The sequence below is a fragment of the Ammospiza nelsoni genome, chromosome 3 (assembly GCF_027579445.1).
Source record: "Ammospiza nelsoni isolate bAmmNel1 chromosome 3, bAmmNel1.pri, whole genome shotgun sequence".
Classification (NCBI taxonomy): Eukaryota; Metazoa; Chordata; class Aves; order Passeriformes; family Passerellidae; genus Ammospiza; species Ammospiza nelsoni.
In genome coordinates, this window is record NC_080635.1 from 80,250,838 (window position 1) to 80,270,309 (window position 19,472).

The window sequence follows — 19,472 nt, forward strand, 5'->3', positions numbered from 1 at the left end:
TGTGAGGTAATGTGTGGGAGCCATTGTGGGTATTCAGCTGTATTCAAAACCACCAGAAACAGCAGCTTAATTATCTATACAGCTTCTGCTAAACAGAATTTGCAGCCTTAAGGAAATATTCCCACTGCCTAGAAACAGATGTTTATTTTACTGTGGGGAAAAACGTTGGGGTAGTATAAAGGTGCTGCTACATGAACAAGTTTTTCCTGAGATGAGCTAAAGGGTATTTAGCAAGCTGTTAGCTTTTCCATGATACCCATCACTGGCATGTCTGAGTGTGTGATAAGGAGGGAGTAGTTGCCCAGTGTAACTGCAGGAGAAGTGCTCTGTGGAGAGGTGGACAGTAAAGCAGCAGCATCCCTGCCCTCCCAGCATGAGAGCTGATTAACCCTACCCGGAGGCTTCCTGTGCTGCTGAGAGTGAGTGAGTGCAGGCACCTTGTTTTCTCACGTGGTTTGACTAGTTTGGTGCAGCTGGGATCGAGTTAAAAACATGCCTTCTAAAACATTCAGCAGTGCTGATGTGGCTCACCATTCTTACTAACAGGTTTGTCCAGAAATGTGCTCAGAGTGTAAACTTTTATCTTGTTATGGTTTATTAGAACACTGCCATGTATTTGGTTCTTGCTTTGAACTGGTTTCTGATAAAAGTTCTTCTGTTTACATGTTCTTGATGAGCAAAACAGCAACCACTCTTCAGTGGAAACAAGTAAACATGATTTATCTAAACTGTTTTGTGTGGGATAAGTGTTTCAGTTCACTTTGTATTGTGTCTCTGGCAATGTCTCTGTACCAGATGTGCTGGAGAAAGATGTAACAGCACGTGCAAGGAGTTGTTACAGAATAGCTTTCCCACGATTAACCTGCTCAATGTGTCCTCTTCATCAACAGTCTCCTAAAAGCAGCATAAGCTGTTCAGAGAGGGTACCCACAAACATTTATGCAGGGCTGCATCACCTCCTGCCTGGCACAAACTGTTTGTGTGCCCAGTTGAAATGTGAATATATTTGCCTTCTCCAATAGCTCTCCCTGGAATGGTGCTGCAGCCAGTGAGTGGCTGTTACTGCAAAGACAGGGGCAGCTGTTTTATGTAGGGTGATGGACACCTGCTTTAGCTCTTGTGCTTCAAGCTGGAAAGACTCCAGGCTGTGTTTCCTAGTCTAAATTCTGAGACTCTGAATTATATTTCCAATTACTGTGTTTGGTTACTTTAATTAATGTATTTTAATGTACAAGAAGAGCATACCAAATTAAATAGTAACAATTAAGAATATGGAGCCCTTCTATTCAGTCACTCCTGAGCTGTATCAGAAAAATTGTTACTAGTCAGCTGTTCATAAGCTTTTGATAGGTAGATTGGAAATCAGCTTGAGATCAGAACCCAGATGTAGTCGATGAGCACCACATGAAATACAGCCTGGAGCCCCTTCAGTCTTGGAGATGGCACTGATTTAACAGTCCCACTGCAAAATCCTTCCTGAATGTGTTTGCAGTGCCTGTTGGGGTACTGCTGTCTGTAGGCTTGTCATCCCATTCCAGTGCCTTTGACTGAAAAATTATTTCTGCTTTTATTCCCTTGGGATGATTGGAGAAATAACTGCAATGATTCCTGCAAGGCCCACTGATTATCTAGTGTTCTTTTTTAAATCCCAAAAGTAATTTTTTTTTAAATTTTGGATCTTGAGTTTTAGATAGGAACACTTTCTGTCATGGGATGATTTTGAAGAGAGTTCTAAAAAATATTAATTATATCTTCTGAGTTAAAACTTCACGCTTCCAGATAAGCTTAACCTTTCCAGAAATGATGCAGTGCAAAAGAATGCTTATGAAATGGCTGACTTGCCACATTTACTTGTTGGGTTCTCGACAATAGATGGGGCATGAGATCATGGGAATTTACTGTTGTACTTAGGAAAGCCAAGCTGCTTGGAGAAGGCTGACATTGGTATTTGAATTGCTAGCTGAGCACTGAAAGAGACACTTCTGCTTTTGAAATACATGCAGTGTCCTCCAGCTCAGGGAGTTAAGCTGTTCTCCCGTGCATTCTTGAGCTCTTTGGTGCTAGAGCAGAGTTTAATAAAAGATACTTTCTGTGTTAAGTCTGGAAGTCTAGTGCCACCAGAAACAAAGTGAAAACAAAGAGGCAGGAGTTGGTGAGGTCAAAGCTGAGGGCAGAGGTGGATCACTGCTGTGGATTTCTTCTTGAGAGCTTTGGGATATTGTCTTTGTCACTGATGTTCCTTCTCTGTCTGTCTTACAAACCCGATTTCTGTATGTTCTTAGGAGGTTTCTCTCCGGGAAGGAAGGTGCCATGAGGTGAAGGCTGGTGGCAATAAATAAATACTTGCCATATCAGGATGCAATTAAGATGTTCCCTGAAATGACAGGAATGCAGAAATCTAGGAGGGTGTGGATGGGAACTAACCACAAAAAAATGGTTTGGGAAACTGAAGCTCAGATCTGTTGAAGCCCATGGGAAATGACTCTTGGACCATAATGAAGATAATGGGGAAGGAATACCAGAAAGATTTTTAAACTTGAATAAAAAGTCAAGTATATGCTTTCTGTGGCTCCCATCCACAGTCTGCTGTACAGTTGGATTCTGTACAGTTCTGTGTTTTCTTTACAATAATGACACTTCATCTTTTATTTTCAGTAAGCGATGAACATGGATTCATTTCGCATTATGAACATTTTACAGGAAATTTTTGTTTTGAGTGTATTACCAATATATTTGTTTCACATGTGTCTGATACCATAATTTGTTAACAGATTATGTCTGGGAGCAGTGTATCTTAAGCCTCTACTTATGTTGTAAGTAAAATTAAAAGCAAACAAATTTAGGAAGGGTAAGAGGAAATATGAACAAGTGCACTCTTGTTTCAGGGTTACAGGAACTGGGAGTGCCGTGTGTTTCATTTGTTACTTCACTAGAATCATCTTACTCATCTTCATGAACTTCTTAGGTCTTGTTCTTACTACCCTTCCTGTGTCTCTCTGAGACATTTCCAGAAGGGTGTTTGTGTATATTAAGGTGGAGTAGGACTTACTTACCAAATAAAAAAGCCTGATTTTTTTTTTTTAGCAGACTTCTCAGTTCTCTTGCCATGAAACTGAGACATTTTGTCTGGCCATAGTGGCAACTGCGTCTTGCTTTTTGGCACGGCTTTCTCTTGGTTCTGGTCTGTGCTTCAAAGGCAGAGGTGGAAAAGGACAGTAATGTTTTGTAGCTGGGGTTGTGCCTCTTGGGCAGAGCTTGTGCTTGGCAAGTCCCTGAACAGCACGGCAGTGGTACCACACCTCTTGTTTCATGCCCCATGTCCCACACACTTGGTCTGTATCATAAACCAATGTTGGATATCCTGTGTATTGGCATTCACTTTAATTGAGGGGTCAGCTCTAGCCTGAGTGTAGTGACAGAATCTCGAGTTTGATTAAAAGAATTCAGAACTAAGCAGTTTAATGAGGTTTTTTTCCCAGAATTGATTTCCTTGCCTGTTCCTACCTCTTCCTAGGTGGTTCTGGATGAGGGCGGATGCCAGATAAAAAGCAATTAATTAGAACAGGCTTTTTAACAAAAAAAGAGCTGTTTGGAGGGGGAAGTTAGGCATTTACTCACTGCTTGGCTCTAGTGAATCAGCTCTGCAGCATTTGGCAACTTAAAATGAAGGCCCTGCCTGACATGCAGCGGTGGGGCACGTGTGGGGAAAATCCCAAGGACACCAAACACGGTGATAGAAACTTGTCTTTGCATATAACCCGAAACACATGGTAATCATGTGCAGGTGCTCTCAACCTGAGGCTTGTAAACAGAAATCAGGAAATTGCAACTGCACTGCCCTTCCTGTGTTGCTCAAGGCCGGGGAGGGAGAAGCCTGGGAACCACTGCTCAGTGGTGCCTGCTGCCCAAGAAAGGAGCCCTGTCGCTGTGCCTCGCTTGTGAGTGGGTCTGGTGCAGGGCCAGGAGGGCTGTGAGGGTCATCCTTGCTTCTGTGCCTTCCTCACTTCAGTGTACACAAGCACACCTGTGGCTGTACAGGGCTGGCTAATTCTCCCCACCCACCCACCCCCTTGCAAAAGGAAAAGCAAGGTGCTTCCCTTGCCCTCATCAGTGCATGCATTCCTAAAGCTTTCCTGGGCTTTGGAGGCATGGATTTGGGCATAAATTATGGTACTGAGTGACAGGTTTAAAAAACCCATATTATTTCAAGAGCTATGGGCATCTAGATTTTAAGTTGCCAATCTTGGTTTGTTGCACAATAGTTGGTAAAACAGCTTATTAGTGGTGCTGCTTACTTTAAAGGCCACTAAAACACATGAGGTGCTGTTGCTGAGTGGGGCAAGCTAGTGACCCCACTAGCTAGGGACTCTGAAGAAATGCCATCTTCCTTAACAGAAAACCTCTTTGGTAGCTATCAGGTCTGGTTTAGAAGCATAGTTGGAAATGGAGGGGAAGGAAACAGGAAATTTTTTAAAAAAAGAATGTCTGGATGAGCACTTCTCTCTTGGAAAGCACATCTGAGTCCTCATTTAGTGCAGTGAAGAGTGAACACCTCTGGCTGAGAAGGAAAATGGCAATGTGGGAATAAAAACCTGTGGTTAAGGCTTTAAATAGCAACTGAACCTATCAGTGCTAGTGGAAGCCAGGGTGGTTGTTGGGTGTCTCTCTGGGTGGTGGGTGCTCCAGAGAAGCAAGAGTGTGGATGGGTGTTTGGATGAAGAAATGCCTTACAAAGTAGCAGGAGGCTTTATCAGCAAGAGCCAAGAACTGTTTGCAGCTCTCCTGCGCTTGTTAATGGTGGAAACATCTGCAGAATATTGATGTAAATTTGTAATTTGTGTACTGCTCCCTTAAGAATTCAGGCACTTGGTCTTCTTTCTCTGAACAAGTTTTCATGTTCTGAGTAGGAAAAGGAGTTTTGCATGATGGTAAGGTATTGGGAAACCAGGGTATCTCACCTGGATAGTCTTGTTAGTTAGTTCTGATTGATTGTGCTATCCAGATACCTGCTTTCTGGCTACTGTTGGGCAGAAAGGCCCAATACAGTCCAGTCTGCAATTAACTTGGTTTAAGCCTCCTAGGTTAAACTATTTTCTTCCTCAGACTAATGTGGGGACCAGCAGGTGAGGAGAGTAATTCACTCCAGAGAAATGGGGACATTCTCAGAATCAGAATTTTCACAGAATTTTCAAGACTGGAAGAGACCTATAAGATCATCTAGTCCAGCCGATGTTCTAACTGTTCAGCTAGATCATGGCAGCAAGTGCCACATCCACTCTTTTTTTAAATTCTTCAAGGGATGATGCCTCTACCACCTCACTGGGTAAATGATTCCAGTTTCTGACCACTCTTTCTGTGAAGTATTTCCTTCTTACTTCTAACTTACATCTAGCTTGACGCAACTTGAGACTGTGTCCTCTTGTTCTATCCGTTGTCGCCCGGAGAAAGAGGCCGACCCCCAGCTCACCACAGCCACCCTTCAGGAAGTTGTAGAGAGTGATGAGGTCACCCCTTAGTCTCCTTTTCTCCAGGCTGAACAACCCCAGCTCCCTCAGTCGCTCTTCATATGGCTTGTGTTCCAAGCCCCTTATTAGTTTCGTTGCTCTCCTCTGGACACGCTCAAGTAACTCAACGTCCCTCTTAAAGTGAGGGGCCCAGAACTGGATACAGTACTCCAAGTGAGGCCTCACCAGTGCCCCCATGTAGTTTCTGGAGGCAGCCAGGGAGGGCTTAGTTCTGCATTGCTGTGGCAATAAAAATGATGAGTTGGTTGCTCAGAAGTTGTAGAAAAAGTGAAGCAAACTCTGTCTCTCTCAGATTGTCTTGTCTCACTCTGTGATTTCTACTTGTGTACACAAAATAGGCCATTACAGAAATGTACAGTAGTTATCCTAAAATTAGAGCAAACTGTGGTCTCACTGTTGAAATGGGAGTCTCTGGTTTGCTCTTTTTTTATGTGTGCATTTGGTAAGAAAGTCTTTTGAAAGTAAAACTTTCCTTGTTGGTCTTTCAGACACAGTTGAGTCCATGCTTTCAGACTACGACATCCTCTCCCTGTCTAGCATCCAGCAGCACTCACTGAAGAAGAGGGACCTCCAGCCTGAGACACATGTGGAGAGGCTCTTAAGTTTTTCAGCCCTGCAAAGGTAATTAAATAATCAGTGATGAAATAGCATAATATTTTCCTCCAGTTTCTGATGAGTAATGTGCAGTTTCAAACCCAGAAATTGTTGTCTTGTTTTCTGTCATGACTGGCCAGTTCTTCTAGGTTAGTGATCTCCATGACTTCAGAGAGGCTCAGAGGAAAGGGGAAAGTAAGTTCTGTTTTATTTCTCTGGTGGCTGAAGTGACAGTAATTTAGGATTTCTTTTGCTTTATTTTTAGGTTTAGTTTCATGTAGATTACTTCCACTGATAGGGTTGAATCTCACTTATACCTCTTCTGGCAATGTTGTCAGTACTTGCCTGTCCTCTGGTTCTTGAAAATCTCAGCCTTCAGTTTGGGATGTGCGTGTGGTGTGCTGCCCAAGAGATTTATTGTATTTCATCTTTTGTTTGTTTGGTTTGGTTTTGGTTTTTGTTATAAGATGGGAAACAAAGGTCAGGTGAAAGGGGGAGGAGAAGTAGAAGGGAGCAGGCATTAAGATTGCAGCGATTTTATTCTGAGAGTCAGAAAAATGCCCTGCAGGTATTTTAGTGCTGAAACTGAATCTGAAATGGGGAGCAGGGTCAGAATAACACTTTGTATTAACAAATGTAGATTCATTTTTGTTTGTCTGACATCTTGTCCTCTGTGTATTCATGTGCTTTCCCGTGTCATCTTCAGCTGTCATGCAAGTAATGCATAATTGTTGAATCTCAGAATGTTTGAAAGGGTGTTTTTTTTTGAGTTTGGAGGGGCAATTATGAAAGGTTGATGGGATCAGATGTCTGACTGTCCCTGTTTTGCACTGCCTCATGCACGCTGGCTTTAGGGTGAGGTTGCCATTGACAATTACAGAATAATTGCAGAGGAGCATGCCAAGAATCCTTGACCCAAAGCCCACATAAACCAAGAGCCCACAAGGCTTCTTCTAGAGAAGGAATATTTCTTGGGATAGTTTGTAGTTTTTGTGACAATATATTGTAAAAAAATGTAGAAAAATGTAGGGAGTTCAGATTTCTGTTAATGGTCTTCTGCCTGTATTATGTCAGAAAGTAAGAACTTCAAGATAATTTAATTTCAAATAGATGGAGAAATTTCTTGGTCTGATTTTTTTTTTTTTTAATAGTTACCAGTAACTGGTTTTCCTTAGCTGCAAATGGAGAAGGCACATCATGAGCAAACTCTTACTGTTTTGGATTTGGGGGGTTATTTTTAAACTTTTTTTTAATTAAACATCTGTGACTCTAAAATATTTACAGTTATCAATTACGCAGTATATGTTTTTGTAGCCTGCTTATCAGAATTAATGCTTTTTAACTTCTTTTGGACCCTCAGTAAAATGGAGATTGAATGTATCTGTTCTGTGTATACTTTGCTTAAAAATAAATGTAAGTAAATTCTTTTACAGGCACTTTAAATTGTACTTAACTGCAACTGCTGAACACTTTTCAGAAAAATTTCAAGCTTTAATTGTGGATGGTGAAGGCAAGGAAAAGGAGTATCGTGTTCAGTGGCGAGACTTTTTCACCGGACATGTCGTTGGTCAGTATGAAGTAGACTATGGGTCAGTGTTGAGAAACCACAGCTTTGCTTGGGTCTCTTGGGCAGGGTTAATTAATGGTGTATTTCCCTCATTTTCATCAGATGTGGTTAGGATGAAGAAATAAACGTAATTCTTATCCTGTTGGGTTTTCTGGTTTTGTTTTTGTGGTGTGTTTGGGGATTTTTTAGGTTTGGTGGGTGGTGGAGTGTATTGCATCAAGCTCCTAAGACAGGACACTTGTGTTGAGTTTGGCAGGACACAAAGGTATAATTTACTTAAGCAGCAGCTTGCAAATTATTATTTTTTTAAAATGCTGATGGTAGCTTTAATTCCAGTTGGAATGTAGGACTTGAATGTTCCTTGCCCCAGAACACAAAGCCAAGGTAGAGATGATGCTGTAATGCCCAGACTGTTCAATTAAAAGACTTAAAGATAGTTCTTTGTAGATTACTTCTCTGTAAAGAAAGATGCCACGCTCCACTTTCATGCAGTACTAATGCTTCTGCTAAGTTGTTTTGATTTCTTTGTTGCCTTTGTGATGTGGTGAGACTTTCCCACTGGAATGCAGGCTGACGCTGTGAAATTGCTGTCTGATAGTAGTTAGATGCACGCTGCTTTTGTTGGCAGTAATATTGTGTCCCCCATTACTAATCCCCAGAGCCATCTCAACACTTTCTGCAAATTTTTCTGTTAAGTCTGAGTCTCGTTTACTGTGACTATTGGGAAGTTAAGACTTGGGGGAAGTGCTGATTAATGTTGTTTTTTTCTTTAAATGGAACAGTACAGAGACTGAGGAAGGTAATTTGTCATGAAGTTTAGAAACAATTAGAAACCCCCAACAAACAGTGTCTGTGCAGGAGCACATGCAAACAGCTGAAATAATTTAATGCTTCCATGCTTATGTTAAAGGAGAGCATAATTCCAAGGTTGTGGCACATATTGGAGATGAAGACTTTACAGTGCGAATCAATACTGATGGAGAAGAATACAATATCGAGGTATGCTTTGCTGTGATGGAAAACTGTATCCAGACAATCACCTTCTTTTCCTCTGGGTGTTCCTCTGCCTTGTTAGTTATGTTGACACTTCTGTAGCTCAAACTAGATTTGGTGGTAGTGTTTGTTTTGGGGTGAGGAAGGAGATAAATAAGAAACCAATTTGGCTTGCAAGTGTTGACTTTTCTTAGTGAGTGGCATTCTCTGACAGTTGCATGTTTTAGGTGCATCAGGGAGAAGGTATATTTTAAACAGGAAGGGGTTTCAGAAACAGAAATAGATAATGTCAGAAATTAGTGGTGATCATGGCCCCTAACAAACTGTGGCAGTCTAAACAGAGTCAATGTCTGTGAAGCTTTTTAAAACTGGCTTTGTTACATCTTGGGAAGTTTTCCCGTTCTTAGAGCTTCATTAAAAATCTGATATTTTATCTGAAAATTGGTTATTTTTCCCTACTCCTTTGTTTTTCACCATTTTACTTGCTTATGCTATTTTGAACTCTTGGTTAAAAAAAATATTCAACAAATATATAATTAGAGACTGTCATAATGAGATGTTCAATGCAGTATATTCCCAGACACAAGCAGTATTTGAATGGCTGAATAACAGTAATTATGGCTGAGTGTTATATGGATATTGTAATTGTCTCCAAACCCAAAGATACACAGAATTATGGGTAAACCTGAGAAATCTAGTCCTGTGAAAGTATAAAAATGTGATCAAAATGTCCAAATCACTGTAGTTGTGTTTTACATTGAGAACATACAGTATCTGTTTGCTTGTGATGTAAAGCATTTTTGTGTTTGTGCTCCAGAGCAGTTGTGGGTGTGCCTTGTCTCTCACAGGGGTGCAGCCAAGCCCCTGTTCCTGGCTGGCTGTGTCTGTGTAGCTGGGGCAGGCAGTGAGTGCAGCCTCTGCCTTGCTGGGGTGTCCCCAGGTCAGCTTCGGCCACTACCAGCCCTGGGTGAGATGATTGCCTTGTGCAGAGGGAGCTGGCCTGAGTCTGTTCCCCAAAGGCAGCATGGGCAAAGCTGCTCTGCCATTTCCTGCTTTTGATTTCAGGGTATTTGTGTATGGTTTGGAAAGGCTGTGGGCCTTTGTGTAAACCACTGGTGCTCTCACACCTTGCCTTAGTGTGTGAAACCTTCAGTTTTGTGCTGCAGACATGGCTGCTGACATGGCACAGCCTTCACATTCTGGGACCTTTTTGCTGTGAAGTGAAAGCACAGTGTGCTAAATGATGGCTGCCTGAAGTTGGAAGAACCCTGCGTAGGGGCCAGAGGAGGCCCAGAGCCAGGTGCACTATGCTGCAGGTGCAGGCAGTCTGTGCTGCTTGCCTCTGGCCAAAGAACTGACCCTGTCTGTGTCATATGCAGTGTGTGGCTTTAGCTTTAACATTCAGATAAAAATAGGACTTGTCAGTAAAGTAAAAAGATTATTTTTATGCATCTGCTATGGGAATTGGTGTCTTTCCTTCAGATTTCATGGTCTTCTTTGGTTTTGGAGAAATTTATATGCTTGTGAGTGACTTAGGTAGCTGTTGAACATTGAAGAGCTCACATTCTGCTGTGTGCTTAAAGGCTCTCTGTTACCTGCCTCCTCCTGTGCTTCTGGTCAGTGCATGGGTTAGCAGTTAAAGATATCCTTCTGGCTCCATGCTCTTACAGAGGGGAGCAGAGGAACCTGAGGAGCCTCTTCAGCTTGCTCAGATTCTGAGGAGAAGAAAAATTCTCTCCTATGGCTTTATCAGGTAGCTGCTACTACTTTGTTAAGATGCTCTCAGACTTTTCATTCCCATGTAGCATAAGAGAGTTGGCTTCTGTTGGCTGTCTTGTGGATGTCATTTTATCAGTAGATTTGTTGCTGTGGGTGAAGTGCATTTGTGTGTGTAGACAGAAAACTGTGGAGATACAATGGTGCATACATAAAGTTTTTTACTTATCTAGACTTTGGGTTCATTGTATTTCTAACTTCTCCCTGTGCTGTCAGCCACTGTGGAGATTTGTAGATGATGTGGAAGATGAAAGACTGCTGGTCTACAGATCTGAAGATATCAAAGATTTCTCAAGGTTGCAGTCCCCCAAAGTATGTGGTTATTTAAAGCTGAGTGAAGATGAACTGCTGCCAAAAGGACTGGAAGACAGGAAACAAAATGAAGGTGAGTGTCCATACCTTGGGAGAGCAGCATCTTTGAAACAAATTAGCTCTTTCAATTCTTTGTGGGCATGGAGGGGGAAGAAGCAGCACTCCTCATGCCTCTTTAAACAACTTTGTACTTCTGTGCACTGTGCAGCAGGACCTGTTTGGCCTCTACGATCACTCAAGGAATCCATCTTGAGCTGTGATAAAGTTTTGAGAGTTTTGGTCCCAGTTTCCTCTGTTCTTTGCTGTCTTAGCAGAAGTTGGGGTAATGACTAGGAACAGGAGGAGGAGAGGAGTTAAGGCTGTGGTGATGACCTTAAAAGCTCTATAGGTAAATCTGATGAATAACTCAGTTTCACTGCCATGCGTTCTTTTCCTTATAGTAAGTTTGAGGACTGTTAGGAAGACAAAGTACAAGAATAGCTATTAAAAAAAAAACCACAAACTAAAACTAAACATCCCCATTCTCCTCCAGGAGCCCACCCACGCTCAAATTCAGGTCTTGAATAAGGACAGTAGATCAGCAGGGGTAGTAGTATTGAGTGATTTTTTAAAAAATATTTACTCTAGAAAGCACCCATCGGAAGAAAAGAGCTGTTGCAGAGAACTCCAAGAACACGTGCAAGATGTTGGTAGTGGCAGACCATCGTTTCTTCAAGTACATGGGCCGTGGGGAAGAGAGCACCACTATCAACTACTTGGTGAGTAATTGTACCCTGTTAGCATTTGCTGGAATAGATGCAGGAAAATGCAGTAGTTCAAACACCATACAGCTTATACTGCTTTTGTACACATGGTTTTTACCTGGGAAAGTGCTAAATTGTGCTTTAAAGATATTCTACAGTGAAGCTAGTGTAGTTCAGTAGTCTTCAAATTTCACTTAAAAGCAAATTCCTTCCTGTCATATACTTCTGTTAGCTATGCTGTTTTCTGCCCAGGAACTTCTCTTTTCTCAGTCAGAGCTCTAGAGTCTCCTGGGTTTTGAAATCCACTGCAAATGATCTGAGCATCTTTAAAGTTCTAGCATGTTTAATGAGAAGTTAAAGCAACTCATATAGATCTTCTTTCCCAGATTCTTTCAGGATTCTCTGTCCAGAACAATAAATTAGAGGCAAGCCCAGTAAACAAGTTGTTTGGTTGTACACAGGTGGTGTGGATTAACCCCAGCAGGCAGCTCAGCCACAGGCAGCCACTTGCTCTCCCCTCCCAGATGGAATAGGGAGAGAATCAGAAGAGTAAAGGTGAGATAACTTGTAGATTGAGATAGAAGCAGTTTAATAGCAAAAGTTGCTCACAGCAGCAAAGCAAAACAAGGGAATTAATTTACTGCTTCTCATCAGCAGGCAGGTGTTCAGCCATCCTCATGGAAGCAGGGCTCCATCATGTGTACCAGTTACTGAGTGACCCAGCTGAAACACTGGGGTTGTCTGTCTGACAGGTTTTTGTGAACTAGAACAAGGCCCTTCTCCCTTTCAGCAGAAGGGGAGAGTATGGGGGTTTAGGGACTGAAGACAAAACAAATTAAAACAGGTTTGGAGGCCTGTTGTTCATCTAAAGTCTCTTTCTGAGCTTTACTCTTTGAAATGCTAATCACTCTGTTCCACTTTTGCTGGCGTTTTGACCTTTCTGTTCCCAGAAATGCTTTCACATTCTCCAGGTGAGGGGGCCTCATTTGGTGTGTTTGCAGAAGTGCTCTTATCTCAGCATCTGACATGTGCTGAGGCTGACCCCTGTTGTGTTTCCTGGGTAGATGGGTACTGTTAACAACACAGTGGTTGGAACTTCTCCTTCTCAGCAAGTTTGGTGGTTTATATTTAGTAGAAGGTGTTTTTTTTAAGAGAACAGCTTGAAAAGGGAGGTATTGATTGTGAGCACTGACAAGAGACTTTCTGGAACTTTGTGCTTGAACCATAATGAGGAAAATAATAGGTTTTTGGCTGGGTGAGAGAAGCAAGCCTGGGGGGTCAGTTAAACTAGTTAAGCACTATGCTGAAACAAAGCAGTAAAAACAGCTCCCTCCTCTGCCCTTCCCCTCAAAGAAATCTGGAAAATTAGTGTTTGAACAAAGTGTTTCTCAAAATGTCTTGTTCTTAATATTATTGTTATTCCACTACACAAACAAAAGTGATAAATGGAAAAGTTTGTGCTACTTTTTTATGATGGAAAATTTTCAAGTATATTGGATAATTCTGATCCAAAAGCAACAGTACTTGGATCCAGGGAGTTGGTCTTGTTACCTTACACGAGATTCAATTTTAATTCAAGTGACTGTTTCTAGGTAAGTATGTAGCAGTTTCTCTGAGTGTCTTTTGCTCCCTGAAAGCTCACTTGGGTAACTTGTTTTCTCTTCCACACAGATTGAGCTGATAGACAGAGTGGATGACATCTACCGAAACACTTCCTGGGACGATGGAACCTTCAATGGGTACGGCATACAGATAGAGCAGGTATTCACTGCACTCTGCAGAGGCCTTCCAGCTTCAAGGAGCATGCTTTAACCAGCAGTGCTTCTGATTATTTTGTAAAAATAGTAAAATAATAAAATCCTACGTTAAAAAAAATAAAATAGTAAAATCCTACATTATTAACTCCAGCCAGGAGCACTCTGAAATTGCATCTTGCCAGTGTTAATGATCTGACATGATGCCCATTTTCAGTTCCTTGCAGTGTTTGAGATGTGAATTTCCATATTTATTCCTGATTCAAAAGTGCATTTTTCACCTGAATGTGAGCAAATTTTGTTTCATTCAGACATACTCATGCATTTATCTCATATACCTGTTGCTAGTGCTTGGCTTTCAAAGCCTGAGTGGGCCTCAAACCCAGGTGAAAACAGTCTTGCCTGAAGAGCTTTAATGACTCCCTTAGACAACATGCTGGGCTTGTATATGGACACAGGGAATGTTGTGACTTCAATTTTTATTATGGTGTCTTGAAATGCACAGAAATCTGGAAAACAGCATTAAAAACAGGAGGCCATCAGCTCAGCATACTGCAAGAGCTGTGGTGTGGGACATGGAGACTCATGGTACAAGCCAGCTGCCCCTTTGCTGGGAAAAGGTCTGCAGGCATAAAGAAGGAGCATTACTTGGGCAGGGAGGGGGTGGAGAAACATGATGAACTAATTCTGGATTACTGGGAAAGTGGCAGTCTTTTAACATGCATTTTGGTTAGCTAGAGCTCTGAAATTATTTGGGGTTATTTATACTGGTTTTATTTGTTTGGGGTTTTTCTAAAAGTAAAAGGCATCTCAAAGCAGAATTTTACAGTGAAAACTTCTGATGTTATCCTGTAAAATGGTTACTTACAATGTAGTTATGATTTAGTTGGTTTATTTAACTAGCAGAGACTGGAAAGTTAATATTAGAATCATGCTGAGTCTGAATTTTTCTCCTTACAGATCTATTAGGATATTTAAAATACATTGAAACCTTTTCTGTAGCTATAAAATTGACAAAAATTCCTGTTCATTGTTGTTGCCCTTTTTGACATGTAGATTATTATCCACAATGAGCCAAATCCTGTAAAACCTGGAGAAAAACATTATAATATGGCAAGAAGTTACCCAGATGATAAGAAAGATGCCTGGGATGTGAAAATGCTGCTAGAGGTAGGTTGTAACCCTTGAAAAATCGTGGCTCTTAACAGAAAATTGCTCATTCATATGGCTGCTCTGTAGTAATGGGTGAAAGTCCTCTGCTCCCTCTGCATGATGTGTAGATGTCACACAAAGTCAAACCAGCTGCTGTGCCCTGTAGCCCTTGGTAAAGGGCTCCCTTGCATAATTACAGAGCAGACATCAATTAGTCTTATTAATGTGGTCTGAGTCAGGCACTCCTGATGTGTCTGGCCCTGAGACTGGCTGCCTTGTGACCTTCATCAAGTTATTGTGCTTGGCTTTGTCCTCCCTGTGGAAAGGGAGAATGAATAGACAAGTTATGTAAATGAATGTGTACAGTGTACTTGGGCATGAGTTTAATTTCCTGCAGCTCTGCAGGACTGCTAAGCAGCTGCTGTTTTTTGACTTAACCAGATCTGGGGGGTACTTGTCTGGCACATCAAATAAATATTATTATCTATAGACTTCTAACAAGCACTGTAAGCTAACTGGGATTTGACTTTTTTTTTCTTTTAAAGCAATTTAGCTTTGATATTGCAGAGAAAGCAGCTCACGTGTGCCTTGCTCATCTCTTCACGTACCAAGATTTTGACATGGGAACGCTTGGACTGGCTTATGTTGGCTCTCCCAGACCTAACAGCCATGGTGGCATTTGTCCTAAAGGCAAGGCTTCTTCTTCTTCTTCTCTCCTAGTTCTGGGTTGGAAGCTAGTTTTTGTTATTCATGTTTAATTCATATCTCCAACTTTCATGGAGTGTGTTGTGTTATTTGCACACACTCTAGGAGCTGGTTTTTTACATAGAAGGGATGGCTGTTTTTTTTTTGGCTGGAGCTGGAAAAAGGGGGAAGGATAAAAGTCACTAAACAAAGTTGCTAAGCTATCTGGTGTGAGCAGGCTGTATAGAAAAACCCCTGTTCTAAGGGCTGCTTTGTGTGGGCACATCCTGCAGCGGTTCTGGAATGGCAGATGCTGTTGTCTTGGAAATTTCTGCTGGTTTTGTCTTTACTGCAATACATGAGCTGTTGGAGCTGTGCTTGAAAGATTCCCAGCTCCAAAAATTGGCAGGGTCTCACTAGTGAGCCTGTGAGAACAACAAAGCTGTAAAGCTGTTCATTTCCCCAGACAAGTATCCCTCTCTTCCCAAAAGTACCCTGAAACTCAAGAAAAATGTTTCTCAATTTTAATTTGTTTATTTCTCACTCTTTCAGCTTATTACAGTCAAATTGTAAAGAAGGATATCTATCTGAACAGTGGCTTGACCAGCACCAAGAACTATGGGAAGACCATCCTCACAAAGGTAGAAGAGGATCCTCCTCATATGTGTGTGCTGGTGATGTGTGCCATGGGATTGTGACAAACTCCTGTGCTCTCTCAGAAAAGAGCTGCTGGCTTTCCATTTGAGTGAGATCTCTGAGGACAAGGATATAGATCATAAAACAAAAATCATCTTTTTTGTTGTAGCTGACAAGGGGAGACAAGCCTGAATGGAACTGAAAATTGAACTCACTGTGAAGCAGGAACAGAAACAGCTAGTGTCTCATAGGACCTATAGTTTCCTAGATATAAACAGGCTTTTGATATCTGAAGATGAATTTAAATGTGTTTTGTTTTAACAAAAAATCCCCAAACAAACAACAAAACTCTTAATAAAACAAACCCTCAAACAGCAAGCAGGCAAAGTAGGAGGTTTAGTTTGAGCCTTTTAATGAAATTCCTCCACCTGATTTTTGTGTGTCCTGAGTAACTAGAGCAGAGAACAGTATGGTAGACACAGCTTATTAGTGCTAATACTAAGTTTAATGTAAGTTGATGCTTCCTGGATTTTTTCCATACTTTATGAGATAGTAAATGCACAAAGGCCTAAATATGAGCATTGTCTCACTTGTAAAGAACCAGAGCAGCGCCTATGTCTGCCTCTGTTGAAGTTGGGCATATTTCACTTTTGATGACTTCTGCTGGCTTCTCAGCTGTGCTTTTCTGTAGCATGATTATAATAATAGGAATTTATAATTGATGTGTGGGCTAAAACTTGGCACAGAAACTGTCAAGAAGATAAGGAAAAAAGACAGTAAAGCTTTGTGTTAGAGGGATGTTGACAGAGAGCTCTAGCAATAGCTGTTGCCATGCTATTTGCATTTGTTCAATCTCCAGACTGGGTTTCTGCCTTAGATTACAAAGGAGGTTTAGTTTTCTGTCTTCCCAGTGGCAGGCTTAGGGCTTGGGATGATGGTTCACATTGATTTCACAGGGAAAGAGCTGCATGGTTTCCACTTTGATTTAAAAATACCAAAACCAAAACAGCCTCCTTAAAACTCTTCTCCAAATGAAACACAGTGAAGGCCAGGAGGGATGCCTGGGCAACTCTCCTGTCTCTGGCTCCCACATTGGCCATGCTTAGACACGGACTGGGGCAGGTCATGGCAGCTCTTGGTCCTTCTCGTGCCCACACAGCAGCTGCAGTGACAGTTCCTCTCCAGAGCTGCCCAGTCTCCTTGTGGTTATCTTTATTTCTGTGTGAGTTTAATTTGTGGTTGTCACCTTGTGAGCGTGACACCATCTGCTGGGGAGGGCAGCGTGGGAGGTGTGCAGCGAGCAGAGCCGGTTTGGGATCCTCAGCACAGGCAGGTGTGCCTCACATAAATGATGCTGGAAATCCATCCCTGTTGGGCCACAATTGTAGGTGTCTTTCCTAGAAATCATGCAGTAGTGGAGTTTATTCAGCACTCCTAATGTCATCGTCCATTTAGAAGAAATAATTCTAATGGCAAGATCTGTTAAACAAGAGATTGACTAATTGGAGTAGCTGGTGTTTGTTTGGATTGGGTTTTGGTTTAACTTTTTATGCCTTCCAGCTACATAGAAGGAAATTTTCATATTTAAGCATCTGCATTGCCTTGAAAACAAGTTTGAATTGGTATTCTAGGACAGTATTTTGCCTTTAACAGTGATTCAATGTTCAAATCTAGTCCTTGAACTTAACTTTGAAAAGGACCACAATTTTATTTACCTTAATTTCTCTAGAAAACCAGAAAAATGTTCATAGACAATTCCCTATCATCTTGGTGTATTTTAGTATTTGGTGGCCTAGAAGTAGCTGGGATCTTCTGTCCTTTACTGGTCAGACTAATTTTTTCCAACATTGTTTTTTTCATGTTCAAAAAAGGAGGCTGACCTGGTTACAACACATGAACTTGGACATAACTTTGGAGCAGAGCATGATCCTGACAGTCTGCCAGAGTGTGCCCCCACTGAAGACCAGGGTGGGAAATATGTCATGTATCCTATTGCTGTCAGTGGAGATCATGAAAACAACAAGGTATGGTTATTTAGTTTTGCATCAACACAAAAATTTCTGCTATGGTCAGTGACCCTTTGCATGGCAAATCTATTTAGTTAATGATTCCTGTAGTTTGAAACCACCAGAATGTAATGGATTAGCCATAAGAAAACATTTGCATGCAGTTGGGTTCTCTGTAAAATAAGCTCATCTTTGTAAGCTGGGTTTCACTGGAGTTCATAGCATGTCAAGGTCCATTTTAATTAGTTGTTTGTAATTAGCTGTGGCCATATGCTGCTACAAGCAAGTCCCAGCAAGGGTCAAATCCAGCACCTTCAGTCCCACACAGCCTTGGGGTGCTCCATGGCTGCTGTTGGAGAGGGGCTGCCAGGTGCCACAGCCGTGGTGGAAGCTTGCCCTGGCACTGTGGGCTTGGCATTGTGCCTGTTGTACAGATGAAACCCAGATGAGCAGGGGATGCTTGGCCTGCAGTGTGCCCTGTGCCTGTGCCCAGCCCCTCTGGCCAGAGGCAGCACAGTCTGTGCCTCCTGTGCAGCCTCACATCCTGTCCTGGGGCCGAAGCCGTGGGGGAGCTGGAGCTGGCTCTGGGCCAGGCTGCGTGGGGCAGCCCTGCAGTGTGCAGCAGTGTCTGTTACTGACCCAGCTTAAAGTTCTTCCAAGGTGTCAAACTGGCAGTACAAAGGGAAGAACTGCCTTCTGGAATGCCAGGGCTCAGAGATATGGGGAGGCTGTGGCTGTCTTGGATGCCAGTTGTTGACAGAAAGGTACACTCAGTGCTGCTTTTTTCCTCTGTGACTCTCTAGATGTTCTCAAGCTGCAGCAAAAAATCCATCCACAGGACCATAGAGGTCAAGGCCCAGGAGTGCTTCAAAGAGCGCAACAACAAAGTGTGTGGGAACTCCAGAGTGGATGAAGGCGAGGAATGTGACCCTGGCCTCCTGTACCAGCTGGCTGATCCCTGCTGCTCTGCAGACTGCAAACTGAAAGAGGGTGCCAAGTGCAGGTAAGGGGAAATGAGCTGCAGCTTCTCTTTACGCAGGAGAGAACGCTAGGTTGGGATAAAAAATCCTAAAGCCACCTGCAGTGTCACAGGCCCCTTTCCTGGCTCTAAGGCTGAATGAGTGAGCTCACAACAGTGAAAGATTTCATGAAAGGCTTCTGTGTGCATACATTAATTTTTATAGCATTCTGTTTGTTTTCCCGAGAAGTGTCAAGAGCCACAGTCTTGCAAATTATTATTGTGCTGTCATTGTTATTACTACCATTATTATTAAGCAAACTTAGGCAATCAAAAAGCATTAAAAAATTTCCTGTGCACACTTTCTGTGCAAATACAAGTTTTGTTTGTGTTGGAAGGAGGCTTTTTACACTGGTACATGCTGGTAATTCCAGAGTGCTGCAAAATGTGTTTGAGCAGACAACACAGTGACTGCACTAAGTGACTCCTCTTTCTGTTTTTGCTTTTTGGGATGTTCATGGCCTTGTTGCACTGCAGTGTCCAATCTTTTTTTTTCATAGTTCAGCTCTACACCATGTAACATTAGAGAGCTTGTGCAATTCCTGTTGTTTAGCAAGAAAATCCACGCATTTTAGTGAGTGTTTTTGTACTAAGGGCCTTCATGTATTAGGTGAGAAAATGAAAGTAAAGACAATGCAGAATAGACAGTAGGAAACCTTCAGGACAGACACAAGGGGGAGAAATGTTTGGGGAAGGAAAGGGTGAAACATCT

The 19,472-nt window shown here is 42.1% G+C and overlaps 1 protein-coding gene across 4 annotated transcripts in view; it reads left to right on the forward strand.

Annotated features, from left to right (window-relative positions):
* ADAM17 (ADAM metallopeptidase domain 17) overlaps positions 1 to 19,472 on the forward strand; it is a 35,070-nt gene that overhangs the window by 6,775 nt on the left and 8,823 nt on the right. For 2 of the 4 annotated variants that reach the window (XR_009418052.1, XM_059468172.1), the window contains exons 2-12: positions 6,014 to 6,146; positions 7,553 to 7,686; positions 8,597 to 8,685; positions 10,672 to 10,840; positions 11,395 to 11,525; positions 13,182 to 13,271; positions 14,321 to 14,434; positions 14,962 to 15,106; positions 15,653 to 15,741; positions 17,608 to 17,760; positions 18,546 to 18,745. Coding sequence is in view for 3 of the 4 variants with exons in the window: in XM_059468172.1 (XP_059324155.1) it covers positions 6,014 to 6,146; positions 7,553 to 7,686; positions 8,597 to 8,685; positions 10,672 to 10,840; positions 11,395 to 11,525; positions 13,182 to 13,271; positions 14,321 to 14,434; positions 14,962 to 15,106; positions 15,653 to 15,741; positions 17,608 to 17,760; positions 18,546 to 18,745 (1,447 nt within the window). In the remaining variant the exon portion in view is untranslated. Of the gene's footprint in view, positions 1 to 6,013; positions 6,147 to 7,552; positions 7,687 to 8,596; positions 8,686 to 10,671; positions 10,841 to 11,394; positions 11,526 to 13,181; positions 13,272 to 14,320; positions 14,435 to 14,961; positions 15,107 to 15,652; positions 15,742 to 17,607; positions 17,761 to 18,545; positions 18,746 to 19,472 lie in introns of those variants that run through there. The other 2 variants (XM_059468173.1, XM_059468174.1) reach the window with 2 other exon arrangements.